The 27853-nt window shown below is 17.9% G+C and overlaps 1 protein-coding gene across 1 annotated transcript in view; it reads left to right on the top strand.

Annotated features, from left to right (window-relative positions):
- The window catches only part of LOC122713613, a 112334-nt gene that overhangs the window by 70160 nt on the left and 14321 nt on the right, over positions 1 to 27853 (top strand). Inside the window, exons 2-3 of the mRNA XM_043934219.1 lie at positions 14070 to 14413; positions 24249 to 24412. Of these exons, the coding sequence (XP_043790154.1) occupies positions 14070 to 14413; positions 24249 to 24412 (508 nt within the window). The remainder of the gene's footprint in view (positions 1 to 14069; positions 14414 to 24248; positions 24413 to 27853) is intronic.

The following is a 27853-nucleotide window of genomic DNA, read 5'->3' as shown; positions in this document are numbered from 1 at the left end:
AGTGCAAATCATTTTTACCACGAAACATAGCAAATGTTTACAATTTACAATTAATAATATATCAATATTCATAAAAATTCGAATAAAATATCTTGGATATATTTAAATGAAAAATTTACATAAAAAATATAAAAATAGAAATAAAAATACATAAAAAAAGGAAAAAAAAAATGAAGAGGCAGAAAACATAATAAAACGAATCAGACATATATACTATACATATTACATTGAATTATAAATCGAATTATAAATCGAAATATAATAGAAGATACAAAATATTTCGTTATAGATATTATATAAAATTTCAATGATCTTACACAATATTTTTGATAAATCATTCAAATTTTTATTAACACGTATAATTATATTTAACAACTGCTTCAATGCGTTTCTGAGAAAAATTATATTACATGATGATAAAATTTGTTAAACAATCATGTAAAACATCATAAAAAAATTTTTTTTAGACTCATTGCTTAAATTAGAACATTTTTTCATTAAATTAGAGAGTTTCTTCATTACTTTATACTGCTTTATATAATTGTTAATATATATGTACAATTGTTAATATATATGTTACAAAAAAAAAAGAATCGATTCAAGAGAAAAACAAACAAAAATATTTGTATTATTAATTATTTATTTTTATTGATTTTGAAAATAATAAAATCTGGAGCGTGTTATTATTTTATAAAAAAGATTATATTATAAAGTGAAGTGAATATTACAAATTTCAATTGTATCATTAGGAATTCTTAAATGCGTTACTTTTGAAAATGTTTAATTTGTATTAAAATCAATATATCATTATTAAAAGATTATAAATTTGTCTTTTCTATATGCATTCTATATATAAGTCTTTGTAAAATTTTTTCAAATTCCAAGTCATGAATTCTGATTATATTTTTTAAGATAACTTCGAACTCTTACTTTCATTTTGTTACACTTTTTGTATTGGAGGAAAGTAAACACAAATTTAAAAATCTATACAATAAAAACATTATAATTAAAAATAATTAAAATTGGAAACATTCGCTTTATTGATCAGTTTTATTGATTTGATTTTTCACTACGTTTATATCACAAAATCAATTTTAATTTTGAATTAATTCGATTGTTTATTAGATTATTATTCGTATTACTTTAGGGTTTTTTATTATTAAAAGAGATGATCTGATCATCTGATAGAACTCGTTTAAAATTAATTCCCGTAAATTCCCGTTTAAAATTAAATCCCGTAATTCCCCTTGTTATTATTATTAGCAATACTATTAACACAGAGTATTTTAAATATTATCTTTTTTAGTCTTAAAATTTTTAATTTAATTAAATTAATAATAAAATTCTAAATTATATTTCAAAAAATAAGTCTATCAAAATAAATAAAATCATAATAGGAAAATCAAATCAAAAAGATTTTCCTGAAATAGTTCGATAATGTTTGATTATTGATATCGATATTCTTACAACTTCTTTAATTCTGAAATATTCTTTTTCTTTATAGAAAAAATAGATTTCAATCAATTTCAATTTCTCTGTGAAATTATACAGAATGTTAATATATTTAGAACATCTTTGATCAATTCTAGAGATCAAAATATAAAAATTGATAAAATAAACTCTCTAAATTCAAACAAAGAGACAAAAAGTCATTGTTAAGGACTTATGAAGCAATCGGGTAATCTGTGTTTTCAATAGTTCGAGTATTGTCAATAACCTAACAATAACTTATTTCCTAACGTTTTCCAGATCTCTAATTTAAATAAAAGTGTCATAGTAATGGCCACATTACATTTGCACGCCATGCAAAGGACCGTGGGAGCGAGCGCGAAAAGCCAGAGCTCCACGCGATCCCGCGAGGCCGCCCTCCAGCGCGATCATTGGTCCCTCCAACCCCTTCTCTATATGCATTTTTCCCAAAAGACAAGGATTGGAGGAAAAACTAAGGATCACGACAGTCTTGCGATAGAGTTTCTATAAAAATAGAAATGAGAACAGATACAATTCGACGACGATACAGTGTACATCAAAATACAGTTAGAATCATCACAGTTAGCCGTAAAGAGTCAAAGTATCACTATTTCTTCACTACGTGCTCATAATATAAACGAATATACAGTCCTACGATAGTAGGTGATCCTTCGAGCAGTACCATCAGTTTAGGCACCCCATTTGTGCAATATTGAAAGTCATTCATCATTTTCCAAGTTTAATGGTCATTTATCACGTAATTATCATTTCTCTGTTTAAATTTACGTCAAATTAGCAAAATATTAATTGAAAAGGAGAAAAAAAATAAAATAAAATAATGTTCGTTATGTCGACATTTATTTGATTTAGATCTTATCTCTAACATTAGTTCAATGAATATTCATAATATTCATAATGTTTTCAAGTATTTTATTTATGTTATTTAGTTATTTTATAGTATATATAATAATATAATATAATAATAACAATAACATGTTGTATTATATATATAAAAGAAAATGTTATTTTCTCTGTATATAAATATATATATATATATTTAATATATATATAATATATATATTTAATATATTAATATATATATTTATTTATATACGAAGAAAATAACATTTTTTTTATGAGATTTCTTATTTCTGCATCATAATATTTATGATATTATTTATTATATTCTGAAATTCATAATGAGCTTTTTAAAAAATAAAAGATAATATACGTATACTATTTTATCCGGGATGAAAAAATTTTATGGTATTTTTTTCTTTTATTATTTATTATTATTTATTATTATTATTATTTATTTACGACGAATTATTATGTTATTATCCAGTTATATTTATTATGCTTGATTATGCTTGCATGGATTAAGGATTATCTCAACTATTGGAAAACATTTATTGCTAATCAATGTATTGCAAATACAAGCTGCTTCGTTTTCGCTTCATTCTGATACAGGAAAATCTATATTAAAAATACGCTAATTAATTTCTGTTTATATAGATATCTTTATATATAGATCATCAATCTAATTCGATGAATTTCCCTCTAATGTAGAGATATCGCGAGTTAGGCATTAACGATGATATTATTAATTATTATCATGGGGATTTGAGATTCACCGGAAAATTGAGATTCTTCCAATTGAAGTGGGATTTTTTGTACGTTTCATTTATTCTCTTGTAAGCAAGTTGTACTGTGACCGCTGGGTACAATAAATAGATAGTTTTTTACATCGTGCTTTGATCATTGGACATGATTACTTGTTATGACATTGTGAGAGACTCAACTCTCTTATAGACACTTGTAATCACTAACATCCACTCATCTTTAAAAAATATACTACTTATTACGATATCTGTTGAAGAGCATTCTACAAATCTATTAGCTTCCATCATAGCTAACATCATTACAATACTGCAAGTGCAAACAATGATTATAAAGCATTTAGTGTGTAAATGAGACTTGTCCATCGCTGTTATATTTTATAACTGCTATTAAGTTTAAAAAAATGAGGAAACTGTATCTGTAAATTACTGATAAAACTTAAAGTATTGAAAATAAAGCTATTTTGGCTGATTCATAAGTCAGTTTAGATTTTTATCCTTCACATAATATTATAATTGATAAATTTTAATATAATGATTATAATGATTTTTGTGAATTCAAGAAATAACATTCAAAATATTTGGTATTATAGGATTATGTAAGAATTTGCTTGATATTAAAATAAAATGATAGCATGATTAAAATAACTACGTTTATTTTAAGAAAAAAATTATTTAATTAATCTCTATTATCTGTATTTTATTTAAAAAAAAAACGAAAATAGAAACTTAAAATCATGAGAATATATATATTTGCTATCTTAATTCGCACACAAGAGAGTAAAATATCCGCGACAAAAGGATTGTTCTACTATATGAAAACAAAAATAAAAAAAAATAAACAGCAGGAATTGATTCTATTGTCACAGTATTTTTAAAATTTTCAATGAGAAAAATATCTTTAAATTGCATTCCGATGGCAGAGAAAAAAATATAATAATAATTTTGTTTGGAATCTAACATTTTATATTAAAAAATTAAAAAAAATATATATATATAAGCAAATGCTTAATTCTGCTTAAAAAATTAAAAAAAAAAATTCACATATCTATTGGAAAGTCAAATGCATTTACATAATAATAAATTTAAAAAAATTATTAAATTAAAACAAAAACGAAAGAAATCTAGTTACATGGAAAGTATATTTCTAAGCAAAATAATAATTGGCTTTAATAAGATTTTGCATTCAACTGTCAAATCTTGTTAAAATAAAAAATAGAAGAAATTTCTTTCATAAATGAAATAAAATTATAACAATCATCCATTATATTTATTTTTTATAAAGGAAAGAAGTTTTTAAATGTGATGAAAAAAAAAAAAAAATAAAAAGATCTCAGTCTTTAATTTATAATCTTTTATTAAATGAATTAGTAAATATAATTAAAATGAATTTTAAATGCTATGATATGACATAAAAAAACATTGTTTAAGTATTTTTAAAATATTGATTATAAAAATATTAAAATTTTTAATAAATAAGCACATAAATCAAAAAATATTATCAACAAAAAAATTCTAAGCATTTTTATTATACTAATTTATTAAAATTTTAATACACTATAATTCGGATTTAAATTAATAAAATATAAATCAATCTTATTTTAAATTATTAATCGAAAAAAATAACTTATCTGTCTAAAAAATAAAATATAAATATCTAAAATATATTTTAAAATAAATTTCCGAAGATAATTTAGTGTTTTAGTGTAAAAGTTTAGAAAAATAATTGAAATTTAATTTTAATATGCAAATGAATCTGATGATAATATATTCTTAAATATAAACAAATGCAAAATGAAAATGTAAATGACGGTTCTATCTTTATTTCAAATTTAATGAGATTTTGAAGTTAAATTATAGAATAAATTAATCCTTCGCGAACGAATATTGCCGATGGTATTAAAATTACAATAAATAAAATTAAATTAAGTTAATTCTATGATATAACATAGAAAAAGCAGTTTAGCAGTTTTTTTTTTCTAATATATATATAATTCAGTTTTTAACAAAATTTTTCCAATACAATATATATTTTTAATTCATATATAATTAATTCATGTTTTTAATTTATAATTTCATTTTATATAAAAAAAAAATATTCTCGATCATGAAAAAATTGAAAAATATTGGACCAAAAAAAATTCTGATATAAATTAATAGTAAATAAGTTCAATAAAAATTTCGGATATTATAAAATTTTTATTATATGACATTATAATTTTGTTTGTAAAATATATATCACATATAAATATATATAACATCATATATATATATATATATATATATATATATATATACTGTATAATATTAAAATATTGTAGTTAATAGTAGTATAAATTTTATTTATATAATATTAATAATATTTGTTAAATGATACAGTTTAAATAAAATAATGATTAATTTTAATATTACATTAATGTTTAAGACACGTAACAATTTTCATATTTCGGAATTTAAAGGTAATATTTTATTATAAATAGGATAATTTGTAAAGATAATATTAAACTTTGTAACAGTTGTATTTAAATATTTGTAAAATAAATTTATCATAATAACACAAAATATAATATAAAATTCAATTATTTATATTATAAAACTTACTTGTATTTAAATATTTGTAAAATAAATTTATCATAATAACACAAAATATAATATAAAATTCAATTATTTATATTATAAAACTTATATTATAATATAATATTTTTCATAATATTGTTACGAGCGTGACAGTTACAATGTGAAATGTCATAACCAATGAATTACAGCACAGGAGATGATAGCATTGCTGTAAATAAAGTTATTGTAAAAGAACGAATTTCAGACAAATGCAACAATATCAAAAGAAAATTACATAAATAAGTTGTTGCCATACTCAATATAAATAAAAACACAATGATAGATATCATTAGAAAATTTAAACACAAAAATCTATTGCGTTGATATCATGAAAAGCTTAAAAATGTTAGATATATTTGATAAAAGAAACAATTTAAGAAAAAGAAAGATCCTATATCAAATTTTAAAAACAAGCTGACGAATTTTTCGTAGAGAGACTGCAAAATAATCAATGGTATAGAACATTGAAAGAAAGCTGTTATATAATAAAAAAATCGCTCAAAAAAAATTGTTCAAGAAAATTTAGTTTAAAAGAAAATATATGATAGAATATTTTTAATGAATAAATTTAATATTTTTAGTTCAGATAAACAAAGAATAGTATGAAAAAAAATGAAGAATTTAAATTTATATAAATATAAAATATGAGAAAATATATTTATATGAGACTATATTTCAAATATATGTTGTTTTATTTGAAACAAATTAATTTTCATGGATAATGAAAACATTTATTTTTGAATAAAACATTTAAATATTTTAAAAAATTATATTTTTGAAAACATTATTTTATTTAAAATATTATTTAATATTGTAAATAAAATTTATACTATTCTCGAGTCTCTTAATATTATATTTGATTATTTATTTCTTCATGTTATGAACAAAATTATAATGCAGCAAAATAAAAATTTTGTGATATTAAAATAACTCATTATAATTCACTCAATTTTAATTTATCNATATATTTCATGATCAGTCAAAATTAATAATATTGATAATAAAATTTATCATGTTGGTGATTAACAATAAAATTTGGAATGCAACAACAAACATATTTTCCAAAGAATAAATTTATCGATTTATGAATAATTTAAAACTTATAAATTCAAAATTTTATGAAATCTTAAATTATTGCATTTAATTTGAAATTATTGTATATCGTTGCGTACTTAATTTGGCGCATGAAATGATTGTTATACATATCTTATAATTTAACATTCAAGTGGAACACAAATACAGAGACTATAAAAAACAATATGTAGACTATAAGAAACAAATAAGAAACAAATAAAAGAAAACAAGAGTTAAGGAGAATTGGACTTATATTATTTATAATATATATATAATATATATATATTTTCATATATATATTTTCATTAAACAAAAATGAGTCATGAAATATGCTAACATTAATTTTTTTTAATTCAAAAAATTTTTATATTATATTATTGTTAAAGTCGGAAAAGAATGACTTTAAATATTGCACAAATGGGGTGCCTAAACTGATGTTAATGCTCGAAGGACTATCTACTATCGTAGCACTCGTATCGTATACTCGTTTATATTATGAGCTCGTATTGATACTTTGACTCTTTGCGGCTAACTGTGATGATTCTAACTGTATTTTGATGTATACTGTATCGTCATCGAATTCTATCTGTTTTTATTTTTATATCAACTCTATCGTAAGACTATCGCGACCCTTGGTTTTTCCTCCAATCTTTGTCTATTATGAAAAATCATAGAGAAGTTAGAAAGACCAATTGTCGCGTTAGAGGGCAGCCTCGTGGGATGGGCTCTCGCGGGGTCGCGTCGTAGCATCAGGATCTTCGCGCTCGCTCCCACGGTGGTCCATCGCATGGCGTGCAAATGTGATTCGTGAAGTGGTCGTTGCTGTAACACTTTTCTTTAAATTAAAGATGGAAAACATTAGGAAAACTATGCCCGCTCATAAATTATTGTCAGGTTATTGACAGTATTCGAAGTGAAAACCCAGGCCAACCGTTTCATAAATCCTTAACAATTATTTAATAAAATTTTATTAAAAAAGATAAATTCTATTGATTAATTAATAATTTAATTAATTAATTAATAATTAATAATTAATATTTTTTTATATTGTTCGATTGCAATTTTCTTCTAATCTATAAATATCTGATTCGCTTCTTGCTTTTCATTCTAATAGAAAACAAGATCAACTAAATCAAACTTAAATTTCTTTTTAAAAATTTCTTATATAAACATGTCATCTATAAAAGCATTTAAATAATTCATCATTATTTTGAGATATTTAATAATATAAAATTATTTTAATTTTTAATATATATTATAATAATATATTATATATATATATAATATATATATATATAAAATTAATATTGGGAGAATTATTTTAGTGATTTTCAATCATTTTGATTTTTTTTTTTTAATTTTTTTTCAAATCACTAAAATTTATTGGTTTAATATGACTAAATTTCCAAAGATTGCATTATTTCAATATGTAATAAAAATAGTTCTTTTATGATATATTATATAGATACGATTCAATAATAAACATAAAACAAATAAATATTTAAGAATTGTGAACTGAATGCAAGCTAAATCATTTATTGTTCATTCGATATCGCTATATCAAAAGCATATTCATCTCAGCATTTATTCGAATAATTTTTGAACATCTGACGAAAAATTGGAATTTGTGTAGTGTACAATCACAATAATTGTTTAGGTGAATACAGATCTTTGAACAACAATTTATGTGTTGAGCATTACAAGCACAAATATTATAAAAAATCTCCATCGAATCTCTATTATGACCAACTATTATTATATAAGTGTTCTTATTTAATTTTTACAATTTTATTGATAATATATAATGTATAATATTTGATATTGTATTCTTTTCTTTTGAATTGAAGTCAAAATTTTTTTTTTTTTTTATATAACAAATTGGTTGATATTGTGAAATATTATTATATTTAATTGAATTATTAATTAAATTGAATTATAATTGCCAATATTTTTTATTATTATATTTATCGAATTTAATATTAAGTTCATTTTATTTTATAATAATTTTATTTTATTTTATATAAAATTTTCTTATTTTTTAATTTATTTTAGTTATATTAATAATAAGTAATTTTTTTATCATTTTATGATAGAAAAAAAATAATATTGGAAATTTTTACAGTTTGCACATTTGCATTGCACATATTGTAACATTTCGATAAATTGTACATTTTAAATAAATATAAATACATATATATATATATAATATATTCGATTCATATTCAATAATATATTTTGATATATTATCTCAAAAATAAATGAATAATGCCTTTTGCGTATGAATTTGTTTCTGAAAATGTGAGGTGGTTTAAAGATTTGATATAATATTATTGTAATAGAAATCTTTATTCTTTTAATAATTTTACAATTAATCCTATAATTTTATTATTAAATAAAAAATAAAAAGTAAAAAACTTTATAATTAATATCATTGTAATATATCTATAACTTTTTATATTTCTTCTTTAATTTTATAATTATCAATTAACATATTATAAGTTCTCATATAACATATTTATTAAAAATATAGATATGTCTAAGAATATAGAAATTGAAATTTTTATTTTGTATTATACATTATTTTAAACATCATAGAAGACAGGAATAATAGTACAGAAGATTTTTTCGACGGTAAATATTTTTATTTTATTATGATTTTAGCTTTGTAATTGTTTTTATATTCAAAAACATAATTTTAATTTCATTATAAGATAATAATATATATAATAATAATATATATAATAATGTCATAAGACACAAATTAAAAACAAAATTTAAATTGAAAAATGAAAATAAAATATGCATTTCGACACATATGAAACATATGAAAATAAATATTTGTTTCAATTAATATAAAATTAATATGAATATATATTTATATATTTTGTATAATTTGTATGGTACAGAAAAAGTAGTTAGAATAATTTTTCTTGTTTCATTTTGTCACAAATTTGTAAATGTTATTTGATTAAGTTAATTATAAGTAATCATAATTAAAAAATACTTTTTTTATTTAACTATAAAAAAATATGTTTAAATCGTATTAATAAAAGCTTAAAACATATATATAATTATAATTATATTTATATAATTATAATTATATTAATTATAATTATAATTATAATTATTATAATGATATATTTATTATTATAATGATATATATTAATTATTATAATGATATATTTATTATTTATAATATTAAATTTATATTATATTAAATAAATATATAATAAATAAATTAATTAAATATTATATTAAATTATTATTATTACTATATTATTTATAATAATTTATTTATTTTTTATTTATAATTATTATATTTATTTTCTATATAATATATTTTTATTAATAAAAATTTTATTATTAATAATAAATTACATATACATACATAAATTATGAAAAAAACTTGTGAAATTATATTACTTACTATTTAACTCGTTGATGGTTTTAAATATTGTAATCATTAGTTATATGATATAGTATATACAATATGATACAATATATGCATTTTTTAGAATATTAAATCATGATATATATTTATAGCAAACAAAATGATATTAATAATAATTTGGAATGAATACTAAATAATTATGATTTTATTTTTTTTAGTTAAATGTCAATAATTTTTTTTAATATATATATTTTAAATAATTTTAAATTAATACCAAATATCTAATTAATTTTCTATGCGATAGATCAACATGTACAAGTTTCAAAAAAGATTTAGTTAAGAATTTTAACGAATTTTTTAATTATTATTCATTATCATTTTAAAATTTTATATATAATATGTATATTGTATGATATATTTGCAATATTTTTTCATAATTTTTTAAGATAATATCAATTTCTTAATCTTGTTTTTTATATTTTATACGAATTTGAATTATTTAATTAAAATGTTCATTTTTTGTTTCTAATTAAATAAAAATAAGGTAACGATCTAATTAAATAATTAATCAATTTAATTATATAATTAGCTTGTTACCTTATTTTTATTTAATTAAAAAGAAAAGGAATAACAAAATCAAATTAAATAAAATTAAGAATTTATTATTTAGTATTTCGAAAATTTTTTCATAGATTGTTAAATGCTAAATTTTATATATATATATATATATTTTCATAAGATTTTGTTGCAATATTTTAAAACATTGAACATTTTAATTTAATTAACAAACATTGAATATTTTAAAACATTCTTTCTTCAACTTTCTAGATATTTACGAAGCTTCAATATGTTTTAATTATATATACTAGAAAATTTCTATTAAAAATAAATGCATTTTATATTTTTCTTTTTTATAATTAATAAATTTTTTTGATCAGTCATTAAAAAAATATTTATATATTTTATTTTTCCTATATAATTGTAATATAATAAAGAATATATTATTCTATAAAGAAATAGCATATTAATATATTGTAATAATATTTCAAATATATAAATAATCAAATTATATATTTATATTAGATAATATCTTAAATAATAACTGTTTTGTGATTGTTTATATTTAAAATACTATTTAATAATTTTATAATGTTAATAATATTTTTTTTAAAATTAGTATATATATATATATATATATATATATATATATATCTAGTATAATATCTAGTATAATATAAAGCAATTTTCCTTTAAATTAGATTTTAAATATTATAATATTAGAAAAGCAAGAATTTATCACAAGAATTACAAGCGAAATTATCATTCTTTATCTATTAAGCAGTTATAATCAAAATTATCTTATTTTTTATAAAATTAATTTTTATCTAAATTTTTAATCATGAAAATAATTAATCATCATCTTAATTAAATATATAAATGACTATATACAACCATAAAATTAAAATGAATATTTATAAATGATATAATAATATATATGAATGTTAATATTTATATTTCACAGTATATTTTAAGTGAATTTTAAAAATTTGTTTAATATTTCACCATAAATAAAATAACCATAAATAAAGTAATATTTATATCTTTAAAAAAGAACGCTTTTATTATCTATATTAAAGATCGTAAAGATATTTTCAAAACTCGATTAATTATAAACTTGAAAATATCAATAGAATTAATCGCAGAATATAAAATATGTTAATAATATAAAAGAAATTTAATAAAAATCGAAAATTTTTTAGAAAGCAAGATAAATGTAAAAAAAAAATTGAATCTTGAATAAAAAGACCTACTATTAATGAATTTTAAGAAAAATAGGATATAATAACAAAAATTAACCATTAAATATTATATATTTTCCATTTTATAGAGACTTTAAACTTCAGTTAAAAAAGACTTTCTTATTACATAATAAGAAATCATGATTAGAATGGAAAAGTGCAATACAAACGAAAGTGTAGATATAGAATATCAAACAATTTCGAGTGGAACTTGCAGAATGTCATATTAGTTACTATATAAATATGCAAATAAAAATTCAAATTGCTATCATGAATTCACTATCAGCACTAATATTTCTTTCTAGTTAATAAAAAAAAAAAATAATAAGTTTTTTTTAATATCAAAAAACAGTTTTGAATTATAAAAAATAAATTATATTTAGAAGAATAATAAAACATTAAAAATTTCTTAGAGATATTTCTTTATCTTAATTTTTATTCATATGAATATTTGTCAAAGTATCTACAGGTTGTGATATTACTATATATGAAAAAACGATATAAAATTTTTTTGTTTATGATTTCATTTTCGAATAAATCGAAAATTTTTTAAATGTTTTATAATTGGCTAATTTTATTGATTAGATACAAGTAAATTATCGATAAATGATTATTATAAATGTAAAAAGCAAAAAATATAGAATAAAATTTTTTCATTCTAAAATTAGTTTTTAAGAAAATCGAATTTGAAAATTACAGAATTATGTAGTTACTTTTTGTATATATTCAATTTTCTTCAAAGATATTTTGAATTTAAAAGATAAAATTTCATTTAAAACTTTTCATGTGTAAAATAATTATTAATAATTAAACTCTATTGGTCATTTACTAATATCTAATCAAAAATTAACCAATTATATCTATTTATGATAACTATCTATTTAAAGTATATTTAAAGTAGTAAATATCTATTTAAAGTAAGTTTTTAAAAAATGAGATTATACAAAAAATTTTATTTTTTTCTCAATTTATTTTTATATGTAAAATCAGCTCTTGTCTATCAATTATTCTTTACTAAGTTTACTAAGTTTATTTCTTTATTTTCTAATTTTATACATTAAATATTTTCTATTTTTTATACATTAAAATCTAAGTAAATAGATATATATATAATATATATAGATGTATATATCATATTTCATATATAAAATAATTCAATAGAAAAGTATTATTTTATGAAGAAAATTAAATCTTTATAAAATCAAATATGAAAATTATGAAATGAAAATGAATAATATTTGGTATTTGAAATAAGTAAAAAAATTTCGCCAAAATTTGTATTTCATTCCCATGAAAAAAAATTTTGATTCTCATTTTATTTTATTAAATATAATCAAATAGTGATTGTATTTATATTAATTATGACTCATAAACTAATAAAATAAAATAAAATCATTCATCAATTTCAATAGGATTTATAATAGTTTGTTATTTATAATGACTATAATATTGTATTTGTGATTGAAGTTAAATTTTAGTATATACATAAAATGATTTCATTATGTTTATTTGCTTACGTCAGATGTAATTTATTATTTATTTTCTTGTTCCAAAATGACAATTTTTTTTGTCTTTTATTAGTTAGAATCAATAATTATATTAAAAAATAGTTTTCTTATTTTTATCTCTCTCAACTTCCCTCTCTTTTTGTATTGATAATTCATCTCAAAAAAAAAAAAAAAATAAAAAAGCACAAAAAATATTAATAAATTATTATATATTTTAATATATTAAAATCAATTAAAATTTATTCTCAGTCATTAGAAATTTTTTTCCGTAAAAATTAGAAAAATAAAATTAGAAATATAATTTTTTTTTAAATAAAAAAAATTATTTTATATTTCTATTTTCAACATTGTTTATATGAATCATTGTAAAAAATATACAATTGTTTATAACTAAAATTTTAAAATGATTATATAAATTTTATCAAACTATAATATACTGTGATAGATTATATAACTATAATAGATTAATTTTTATATACAAAACAAAGAATGTTGGAAGAAATTCAAAATTCTTTACATCAAAAAAAATAGTCAAAATAAAATTTACAAGAAATATGTACGAGTTGAAATTTAATGTTGCATAATTTTTTAGGAATCTCGTGACAATGCGCGATCTTTTATTTCAACGGAAGCACAAACAGAACTCCCATTGCAAGGTGACTCAGAAGCGCTCGAAGATTTCGATGGTGCTCGTGGTGCTCATCGAAGAGAGAGACGAATAAGAAGACAACACCGTCGAGCCTTAAGGTCATGTTCGATGCCACCATCTTATCCTGGGACATCAGCGGGATGTCAGGCATCTTCAACCGCTCCTGGAGTACCGCTAGTTACTCCTGCTAGAGGATTTTTACATATTCCACCACCTCATTTGGGTCTTAGAGGTCTTAGTCTTGGTCTACCATTTCCGGTCTCGACCAGTGTCTCTCCATTTGGCCGGTAAATACATCATACAAATACATCTTTATATATGAAGTGTGAAAAAGTATACGATACAATGAAAGATACAATGAAAGACATGTTTCGCGAAAATATAATATATTATTTTAACGATTTATTTATATTTTATATAATAATTTTATATTTATTTATATTTTCTTATACAATTATCAATGAAAATATTCTTAATATAATCACATTATATATTATATATTATATATTATATATATATTTTTATATTTTATTTTATATTTATATATATTTATATATAAAATAATATATAATATATATTAATATATAAATAAATATATTTATTTATTAATAACAATTAAATACAATTTATTTATAATAAATCTGAAATTTTCTGTAAATTAATTGGAGATTATTTAACTAGAATTAATAAATAAATATTTTTTATTTTTCGATTAGAATTAGAAAAATTACCAATACAACAAAATTAAAAAACAGATAATATTGTTGTTAATATAAATAATAACAATGTTAAAATTCATAAAATAATTTTTTTACTTATCTATTAATAATATATAATATTATCTTTTTTAAATGATTTCAATCGATTTTTTTGATAATGATACATCAATTTTTAATAATTTTAATTTTAATTTAATATTTTTCATTTTTTAAATGTAATTTTTTAATTCATTTATATTATTAGGTTATTTAGGTTATTTGAATAAACGAGAATAAAGAATAAATATTAAATAAAAAATAAATATCTTGAGTGAATAATTTTTAGCAGTTTTCAATAATTTTAAGATCGTAATTTCAGATCAATAAGAAATTAAAAATTAAGCAAACCATGATAAAAATTTAATTTTATTTGTTTCTAGAAAATTTATGAATTATGAATTTATGAATTTCGCAAGTTTTGAGTACACTTGAAATATCTTGTTAAAATACGAAATTTATTGAAGTCATTTTATATTTTGCAATTATAAAAATATGCAAAGATATAAAAGAAAATAAATTTTATGAAACAAAAAATATAATGAAATAATTAGAAAAAGTTATATTTTTCACTTTATATATAAAGTATATCAATATAAATAATTGATAGATTAAACAACATTATTACATTTATGGTGTATATAATATGCAGAATATATATAATATGCAGAAATTTCCTAAATTTAGAAATGATTCTTCTTTTCTCTTTCTTTATTGTAGAAGTAAATAAATACTTTTTTTTTTCGATTAGATTTATACAAAATAAGAATCATCTTTTAAAATTTTTAAAAATGTAATGAAATATATATATTAATATTATATATCATATAAAATAAAAAAGAATTAATAATAAGCGTTGAAATTAAATAGGAAATAACTTTAGAAATTATAAAATAGTAAAACTGTAGCAAAAATTGCAAAAATATATAATCTTAGGTTTACAATTAATGATATAAAAAAATAGAAATATATAACTGAAATTCAAGTTTTTTTATAAATAAAATTATTATAAACCCAAAAAATGAAAATATAATTTTTACTATATACTATATACAGTTTAAAACTGCTAATATCATCACTATTAGCGTTAAAAAAATTTTTAAATTTGATTAATTGAGTAATTAAAAGAAATATATAAAATAAAATTTAACAAACTTGAATTATTAAAATTTCATGTGATCTAATTGCAAAGAAGATAAGATCAATAAATAATTAACAACTATTACATTTATATAAAATACATTTAACAACTATTATATTAATATTTTCAATAGAATAATATAGAATAATAATTAGAATATATTATATAATTCAATTTGACATATAAGAATCTTGATGAGTCAAAATTTATGTGTTATTTTTTATGAAGATATGATTCTATTAAATAATTATTTACATCTATATTTTTTATTAGCTCTCTTTTTCTTTCTAAAGTACACAATTATTGATTGAATATATTCAAACTTATTTTATGTCAATTATTATTTTTTTTTTTATTATCAAAGTCTTCAAATTACTCAAGTTAATTTAATTTGAAACAATAGATATTTAAAATGTTAAAATAGTAATGTTTGTTGGAATATATATATAATGAGGGAAATTTTGAATATATTATTAAATCATATTTTTATCTTTTGGTTCAAATTTCGGTAATTATTTATATTAACGACCATTGATTTCAGATAAAATATCCAAAATCATTTTGAATAACTTTTATTTATATGTTATTGCCACTCAGCTTTAGTTTCCGAATTACACAAAAATATTGTTTAAATTGATTTTTTAAATTGATTGATTGATTTTATGTTTGAGTTAATTTTTTATTATTTAAATTTTTTTATTTTTTTAAATTATTATTTTTATTTATTTAAATTAAAATTAGATAATATTATAAAAATAAAAATGAAAAAAAATTTCTGCTATTATTTAAAAAAATACAATTTTCTTATATTGAAGTCATATTTCTATCCAATATTAAATTGTTTGTTAAAATAATTTAATTTATAATCTAATATATTTTAATCTAATATAATTTAACTTAATACTTTATATGTGAAAGATTTGATCAGTTTTGAATAGGATAAACTTTTTTTTATTTTTAAAAATGATAAATAAATCTACATTATAATATATTTATTTCATAATTAATTTATTTTTTATTATATTATTATACAAAATATTATTATATTATTATATAAAATTAAGTTCTGTTAATTCACTTTTAAACACCATTAAGTTTCTTTAATAGTATTTTTTTAAATAAAATATCATATTAATTTACATGCCATTAGCGTAATGATTGGATTTGCTTACTATACGCGCAAAAACATTGAAAATAACTACTATGAAATATTAATATAATCTAACCAAAATATAGACTTGTGAAATATCTTGTCTATGATTATATAATATCGCGCGAGATTTTAATTAATATTTTTAACAATATTGCCGGCAAACATTGGCGAGAAACTTTTCTAACTTAAGCAAATATCAATTCTTAATGAAAAAATTATTGATGGAATTCAAATGTTACTTATTGAAATGTGAATATATGTTAAAAATTAATGAAATTTGCCTGTTAAAAATCATAGAATATATTATATTTATATATTTATATACAATATATTTTTATAAATATTTTTTATCAAAAATTAAAATCGAACAACATATAAAGACAAAAATACTTTAGAATAGTGATCCTGATAATAGTTTTAAACTTAGTAATATCGATAAAGAATCGCTAATATAAATAATTATCTAAGTTTTCTTTATCATTTCACAAATCTTAGATTCCTCATAAATTCTAATTCTAATTTATTTTTATTTTAGATTAATAATTATTTTTAATAAATAATTAATTTGCTTATATATATTATTAGTTACAATATATATATTTATTATTTAAAATGTATTATTTCAAATTAATGTATTATTAATTTATTATTTCAAAAAAAAAAAATTGAAAAAGCTTTAACTTTCTTTGAAAAGAAATTTCAAGTCAAATAAATAAATCAATAAATAAATAATTTCAAGTAAAATAGTTTCAAATATATGATTTTAAATTCCTTAAATACAAGTCTAACTTATTTGAATAAGCAAAAAAATTTTAGTCGATATGAATGCTTGTCACAATCGTTATCAATTTTTGAAGTTCATACTTATAAATCATAATTTATATGACTATATACATATATAAACATATGTATAAATATTGTACGTATATACTATTTATTACATTTGTGTTTGACTTTGATTCATGTATTGATTTAAAAAATATAGATAGTAAATAATATAGATAAAAACAAAAATCAGAATTGATTTATGAAGCTTGAATTTTATTTTCAACAGTTTAAACTTTAATAAAAATTTACGAGTAATTATAATTTGTATAGTCATTTTTTCAAACTCTCAATAAAAGAAGATGTAACAATTACTTCACAAGTTATTCTTGCATAAATCAAATGTCTTGTGAAACCATAGAAACAATAGTAATGGATTCTGACTTATATCTTCGCATTGCAATCCCACGAAAATCCATCTTTGGAAATCGTCTTTCAACACGATTATTAATTTTTTTTCATCCTCTCTTAATTTGCATTTTCGCTGAAGGTAATGGTTGGATAATGGAAAATTGCGATAGTTTTTCAAAATCATAGATCAGAATTCAGATAAAATTAGAAATTACAAATATTACAATAATGTTAATAATAATATATACAATTATAATTACAATTAGAAATCAGATCATAGTTAGAATTCAAATAGATTTAGATTAAATCAGATTATAATTAAAATTTAAATATATAATATAATAGATATAACACATTATAATTAGGAACTAAGTAGATTTCAGATCAGATCAATTAGTAGACGCCAGAAAGATCGCATTTAATCGCCGCGAGAATCAATCAAATCATAATTAAAAATTGTGAAATTCAATCAATCATTAGTCAACGACAAATAGTTTGAATTAATTACCACTACTTTATAATACGAATAATTATATACAAATAATATAATCCTACAAGGATTACAAACAGGTCTTTTAACAATAGAAAATGAGTTTTTATTGTTTTAAATCATATTTTCACATTAACACGTAAAAATATAAATATTGATTTGTTATCAAACATAAATGTCTAGCATTCTAGCACACGTTTTTTCATTGCTTTTGATAACAGTGCAACAAACTCTTATGTAACATATCTCTGATATGTGCGTTTGTATTACATCTTGCTGTTCTATTACGAGTATTTCTTTTTGAAATGTTTTAAGCTTCGAATATTTCTTTTTGAAACATTTTATGTTCTTCTTCACTTGTTATACAAGTCTGGTCCCATTTTTACATTTGTTTTTACTTCGTAAAAGTTTTACAACAGTTCTTTAAATTGAATTCTCATCCAATCATAAAATTTATACATATAAAATGTATAAAATGTGTAACTATTACTATGTATATATAATATATATTCTGCATATTTACAAAGTTTCATTAAAAACAAATTTTATTTATAATAATTAATAAACAAATTTTTTTAAACTAAAAACAGTTGTTTTAGAATTTAAAAAAAAAGATTAAATTTTTGTAATGTAGGATATAAATACTTCTATGATTGATTGTATATATGAACAAGATATCAAGAACAGATAAATACAATTCTTTTATAAAGAAAATTAAAAAAGAAGTTTCGACTGATTCGATTGAATAATGACAATAGATATTCACAATATATAGTACAGACATTTTATTATATCATAAATAAAATTGTGACGATAATAAATGAAAACTGTATCTTTAAAAAAATTTTACAAATTTTACAAAAATTTGAATGTTTTTTTTTTATATGATTTTTTTCAGTCTCCAATTAATAATTTTTTTAATTTCTATAAACAAAAATTGAAAAAACTGAAAATAAATATTTTATATATATTATAATATATATATTGTTCGAAATCCGAAGTTATATAGAATTTATATTATAGAGTTATATTATTTAATATACTTATTATTAAATAAATAAAAATATATTTATTATCAATAAAGTTTGAATTACTTGAATTAAAAATTAAAAATTTTATATTATATTCAGGAATATTTTGAAATTCGAATTCTTTTGATTATATAAATGTAAATAAGATAATAAATTACTAATTAAACTGAATTGATTAAAAATTAAAAAATAAAAGATTTATGTCTTTATATATTATTTATGTATTATCTTAAATCTTTTTTTTAAGGTCGTCATAAATGATCAAATTTTTTTGTGAGATATATTCATTCAATTACATTGCAGATTAATATTTTAATTATATACTTTCGAAATTAAAAACAATTTCTAAGAAAAGTTTTCATATTATCATTAAGAATTATTCAAAAAAAGTATCATCTCATATTCTACGATTGTTTTTGTATTCCATTTTCATTTAAATATATTATACAAATTTATTAAATTCTCTATTTCTTTTTATTGATAACTTGATTATCATTAAATAAATTTGAATTCATCAACAAAATTATAATGAGAATTTATAGAAATTTAACATAACATCATTAATTAGTTAATCATGTCAAAATTTTTATTTGACAATTTAATCAATAATTTTATTTAAGATTATCATAGTTAATAATAAAGTAGATATTTTCAGATAAAATTTATACAAAATTCTTTTTACAAATTTATATAAATTCTTTATACAAATTTCTTTTGTATAATACTAATTGTATAATATTACATATTATTTTAATAAAAAATTATTAAAAATATTATTAAACATAAAATGGAAAAAAGTTCAAATTTGAAATTATTTTTATCAAAAACGAATATGTTTAAACAGATATTAAATCAGTTAAAATATAAAAAGAAAATTAAAAAAAAACAAAACTAGTTGATAATACAGTTATTTTTACAAAATAAAAAACTAAAATATGTGTACAATTTGTAAATTACATATATTTTAAATTATATATCCGTTTTTCTAATTAGATAACCTTAGTTCGAAAAATCGAATCTTAAAACAGAATTTATTTCTAAGAAATAAATTATAATTATTAAAATAAATGAAATATTTGATTATTTAGAATCTCGATTATTCGGCATATTTCTGTTTATTAATATCAATTTTATATTTTTTTTTATTTCTATCATTAGTTTTTTTGCATTAAAATATTTCTTCACTTTTTGAAATTAATAATTATTAATTATTTATTAGATATAATTGATACATTAAATTTAATTAGAAGTGAATGTTCAAAATATAAAAATGAGTTATGTAAACCAATTTATAAAATATAAAAATACATTTTTAATTATTTCTTTTCGGATCCTAATTATTTGATAGATCTCGATATCTATGTTTATTTAAGTTAGTTAATCAAAATCTACTAATTGTTTTATTTAATTTTTGTTAACGGAATAAATTGCAAGTAAATTATACAAGAAAATACAAGAAAAAAAATTTATTTAATAATACAAAATCATATTTTATCTTTGAAAAATATCAAAAAATGTGAAAAAAAATATTATTATAAATTTATCGTATAAAATTATTTTTTTATTACCTATAGAAGAAGTTAGAATAAAATCGATAATTTAATAATACAATCTTTCAACTATGATGATAAAATAGAAATCTAAAATCTATAATGAAAATTATTTAGAAGTTAAAAGTTATATTTTTTAATATTATGATGGTATTTAAAACTTGATCGCATTTGTAAAAAAAGCATGATTGTACGGAAAAAAATAATAATAACTAAATTCTATTTTTAGCATTTTATTACTAAAATATAGTATTCTTTTATCATTTTCTTAATGTATATATATTGTATATATTGTATATATTATTCTACTCAATTTTATTATACCATTTCCTATATTATATATTATATTATATATATTAGTTATAATATTATATATTATAATATCAATGAAATAAAAGAAAATATTATCAAATGCGAAATTTTTGAATAATTGAAGATTTTTAACTACTCAAAACTACATAATTCAAAATATCATACTTGAGAATTTATATATCGCAATCAATTTGTATTAATCGATACAAATAATAACAATATATCATTTATAAAAAATCGCGAACAATCAGATATCAATTTTGATGATATTGATTTGCAAAATTAAAGAAATAGTTTGGTAAAATATATAGTTATTAATCAAATAATAATGATACTAGATGATGGTGATCATCAATACTGCTTGCAGTATTAATGCATTAGAATTTAAAACGAAGCGATTGTGTATTTTGCAAAATTATCTCACTTTTATTTATTTATTATTATTTCAATATTTACTATATAAAATAAAAATAATATTGTAGCTTCTCTTGATGTTTTTCTTATTAGAAATTTTTGCTTTCTTGCATAGTATGTTGCATAGTTAGATTTTAGATTTTTAATTTTTGAAATAAATTTAAAATAATTAGATAAATATGCAAGAATGATAAAAGATAAATATAGCAAGAATGGATACGTTATAAGCTTTTAAATTTGATTTTTATTTAAATATATTTAGATGTTTATAATTTAATAATTATTTATATTATTTTATTTGGAAAAATTTATATATATATTAAAAATAAATAAGTATCATTTGCGTAAAAGCACAAAACAAAATTGAAAAATTGCAATTTTTTTAATATTGATTTTTTTTAAAAATTATTGATTTTGAGTAAAACGAATTACAAATGCAGTACATAGTTAAAATACATACTTAAAATCAATAAGAATGCCTATTGAAAATTAAAAAATCAAATATCAAATATTATATATGAAATATTATAATCGAAGCCAAAATGAATATAATGTCGATAAAAATGTCGATTAAATTTATTAATTAAATTATAAGTTATTGAAATTTGTGTTAAACAAAGGAAGATGAAAAAAAAATAAAATAACTTTATTTTTGTTGCATCACTGTTGCAGCACTGTCTATGTCTACTTTGTTTCATCTAACGCGAACTTAAATTATTTATAACTTAATAAACAAATCTCAACCAATTTATATATGTATATATATCTAGAATCGATTTTTCGATAATGTCCTATCATAAATTATTCATAATATTTTATATAAAATTTCATTACAGACAATTTATTATTTGCATTTGATAATTTTGAGAAATTTTTAAAAGTTTTTAATTTCCGATAAGTTTTAAATAAAAAGAAAAATAATCATATAAATTATTAATGAAAAATTCAAAAGAAAAATATAAATAATTATAAAACTTTTAACTTTAAAAAAAAATTAAATATTACAATCTATTGCTTTCACTGTCTTTTGTTTGTAATTTTTATTATTTTAATTTTTTAAATTGAAAACGAAATAAAAACTTATAATCAGTTACGAAAGACAAGTAATTTATATAATTTGTATTCTCACAATATTGATTACATATTAAATATAAATATTTTATTTGCTAATAAATAAAAAAAAGATTTGAATAAATAACAATAAGTTGAATATAAAATTCAAGAAAAACTAATGGTACATAGAATTTAGAGATAAAATTTTTGAATTAAATAAAAATATATATTTATAGATATATAAATATATAAATATATAAATTCACTTTCTTAACTTTTTCAACAAATTATTAGCAAATGTATTAACGCTTTATATATGTATATATTGTTGAAAAGTTAAGAAAATGAATTTATATATATTTTTTTGAAATAAATAAATTGAAACCAAAAATAACACAGGGAATATACATATATACATCAATACAAGCAATAAATTTTCTTTAAATATACTTACATAAAAATCAAGTAAAGATAAAAAATATTAAAAAATCAAGAATGATTAGTTTTTTTAATTTTAGTCACTATATTCACAGAATATATTTTTTATTTATAATCGCTTTAAAATAAAGTTAGAGTAAAAGTTAGAGTAAAAAGTAATTTATATTAGATAAAATGAAATCGATAGACAAAATGAGAGAGAAATAGAATAAATCACTTTTATATTTGATTTCTAAAATTAATCTTTCTAAATGTCCTACGAATATATTAATATTCTGTATACATATATATATAATTTCCAAATTTTTTATAATATCATTAATGTGTTATATAAAGATTATGTATCTATATTTATCAATTTTAAAATATTATAAATAATTATCTATATTTATATTTCTTTTAATCACAAAATACTTACATGTAATATATAATAATACATACAGTAATAAAAATATAAATAGTAAAGAAATTTGCTTCATGGCTATAGCTGGCTGCACGACCGTAGTTTAGTATAAGTCGAGTAATATTGGATAAGCATGTGAGTGACTTGCCAACTTATCGGAAGTACGTGTTAGTGAGTCATTCCAATGATTGGTTCTTGTCTCGCAGGGACGCAGTACCGAAGCAATGTTGTGGCCTTGGTTCCCCTCCTGTACGCTGGTCCATTCTGGGTGTTGGTGTAGTAGGTCTAGTGTGTGCGGGTGCTGGTGCCCTGCTAGGGGCCCTCAGAGCTTCTGGCCGCGATCATATTGCTGTTGCACTCCTTATGATCGGTAAGAAATTAATATTTTTTTTTTCATATTATTAAAATAATTATTTGAATATTTTATTTTTATTTATAGGGTATTAATATATCTGTAGAACATTTTTGGAATAAGAATTGATTTTAGAAGTCAAAATAAATACAAATATAAAAAAATTTTTTAGGTATATAAAAATTTCGATTTACTTATTAAATTATAAGTAATTTAAATTTGCATTAAATGAAATGAGATAGAAATAGAATATAACAGCAATGTAATAGAAGTAATCTCGTTCTAATAAAAGTATCTTTGTCAAATGTAAATTTTAATTTCTTATAATTTAATAAATAAGCCTTAATTATTTTTGTATATCAACTTTTTAAATATCTATATATTTATATGATAAATATTTTATAGATTTTTAGATTATAAATAATATATAAATATATATATATATAATATTATAAATTTGTCAAATTTATTATATAATAAATATAATATTATATTATAAATTTGTCAAATTTAGAATATTTTTAACAGAATATTATTGAATCGGAAATTGAATAATTTTGAGATTGAGAATTAGATATTAATACAAGATTAAAAAATATATATGCATAATATATTTCTTTTAGAAAAATTTTTTATATAAATATAAATCTCTCTACTTTCTTATAATAGATATTTCATTATACATATAATCGTCCGCATTGTTATGCTTTAGTATGATATATTTTTGTTTAAATCATTGAATTCTGATTTTGAATTGTGATTTTAAAATTTTTAAATCTTTTATAAATTCTGATTATGAATTCTAAGAATTTTTCCTTTTATGCAAGAATTTTTAATAATTTAATATATAATAATATTTATTTTATTAAGAATATTAAGTTATAAATATGATTATTTTAAATGAAAAATATCAATATTTTTTAATTTATTGATGTTAAATCCAATTATTGAAATCCAATTAATAACTTGCATAATTGTTATTTTTATAATATTATGATATTTGATTGAAGAATGCGATATAATTTAATATATTATAAAAATTAATAATATATTATAGAATATATTATAGAAAAACATTTATTATTTGTAATAAATCAAATGAATTTTATCTGAAAATGTAATTTTAGTCTTTAATATTAATTGATTCGATATATAAATCATAATTCAATTATTACAAATTTTTTATCAAATTAAATACAATTAGAAAAAAATTAAATGAATAATATATCTATTATATATGATTCAATGATAATAGCATTTGTAGAAGAATACTATATCCTTGTTAAATATAACTTTACATTTAAAAATTATTTTTATAAATAAAAATATAGAAAATATAACAATTTTATTAATAAAGTTTTAATAGATTTTAATAAAAAAATAATAGATATAAAATAAAATTAGAAAACAGTTTTTTTTATTTTATAATTAAAATCATATATCACAATTTCTTAAAAAATAAAATATTTTTTCTACTGAAATTAAAGAATTTATTTACAATAAAAAAATTGACAATTAAAAAAATATTTATTTAAAAAAATACAAATTATTTATATCATATATGAAAAATATCTATTATGTAAATGCTAATAGTTCCAAAATTTTTATTTTATTTTATAATATATATTATTTACATAATATTATTTATAATAATTAAAGAATTTACATAATCTTTAAAATTTATTCCAATATTAAAAAAAAGAAGGATTATAAGATTATTTATAGAAAAAAAGAAAATATGAATTATAAAAAAGAGATTATAAATAAAAATTATTTCAATAATAAAATATTATTAATATTAAATATTGAAAATATATATATGTAATTTTAAATATTATTATTATATTGATTATTAATTTTTACTATTAATATTTTATTGTTAATTTATTATTTTTATGTTTTTGTACAAATAGCTAATGAATTTTATAAATTTCTATTTATATTGTTCTATTTATATTTTTTAAACGTCAATTAAATAGAAGATTTCTACTATTAAATTTCAAATATTACGCATACTTTAATATAAAAACATTTTTCATTCTTTATCTGATCCAATTAGATTCTTCATTGACATTCTGTCTCAATAAAAAAATGAATATTTAATTGTTTTAAAAGAATTTTATTATTTAAAAATTATTTAAAAATTATTATTTATTTTTTATTATTTAAAAAGAATATACATTAACATATAAAATTTTATTAATCATATAATATTGTTAATCACATTATAATTATTAATCATATTTCGCGATTTTTTATATTAAATGTAATATTCTATTTATTATATTTTACATATTTCTTTATACTTTTTAATAATTTTCATTAATTTTATATAAATATATTATTATTTCTATGTTATTCTATGTAAATATATGTGTATAAATATATATGAAACAAACATATTTGTTTCCAAGAAAACTATATATTATTAATGATATTTTTTTTCTCTATCATAAAAGATTATTTATTTTTATTATTTCAAATTTTATATTATATTTTTTTGTCTTATTAATATTGTAAGTTTAAATTTTTAATTAAAATATTCTATATTTTTATATCAATTAAAAGAATATAGAAACTTGAATAAAAAATAATGAGAAAAAATATATTTAAAATGGAAATTTATTGATACATTTGCAATGAAAATTATTATACTCGTATACTTAATTATCCATTAGTATCCATTAGTATAATTATAGTAATCATATTTACATTAAAAAAAAACATAAATATATTTATAAATTTATAAATTTATAAAGTAATGAAATAAATTTATTTTATTTTATATTATTTTCCAATAAAAAATTTTTACAATAGTGAAAAATTATAGAAAATAAATTTTACTAATAGAACTGACATAAGTACATTTGTTTTATAAAAAATATTCTGAATATTTTGCATATAAAGCGAATTTATTTCATTTTATAAATAAAAGTGAAAAATTTAATAAAAATATTTTTAAATTTAAGATATGATATTTAATAAAAATAAAAATGCAATATCTACTATATATTATATTAAAGTATAAAAATGTTATTTTATAATTATTTTATAATTAGAAAAAAAATTATGTATAATTTGATACAAAATATTTTTCAATATTTAAATGATTGTACTATTGTAATTATAATCGAAATTAATTATAATTTATAAATTGTTTATTTTGAGATAAATGTTATACATATATAGTATATTATATATATAATTGCCTAAATTTTTTAAGTACATGTAAGTAATCGGAAATATAGCAATTCATTTAATAATTTATTATTTCCCTTTGAATTATTTAAGTTTTAATTATAAGGTAACTTTTGCAACAGATAATAAAAATATTGATTATTTTAATTAGTCTTATTCTTAGTAATAATTCTTAGTAATTATAATAATAATTAAAATAAATTAAAATAAGAAAAAATAAAATAATTGAAAATTTTATGCAATTTAATTAAAATGGTCGAA

Source organism: Apis laboriosa, unplaced genomic scaffold, assembly GCF_014066325.1.
Source record: "Apis laboriosa isolate Shangri-la unplaced genomic scaffold, ASM1406632v1 scaffold25_cov139, whole genome shotgun sequence".
Classification (NCBI taxonomy): Eukaryota; Metazoa; Arthropoda; class Insecta; order Hymenoptera; family Apidae; genus Apis; species Apis laboriosa.
The sequence above is the reverse complement of the archived record's forward strand: the minus strand, read 5'-3'. Positions and strand labels throughout refer to the sequence as shown.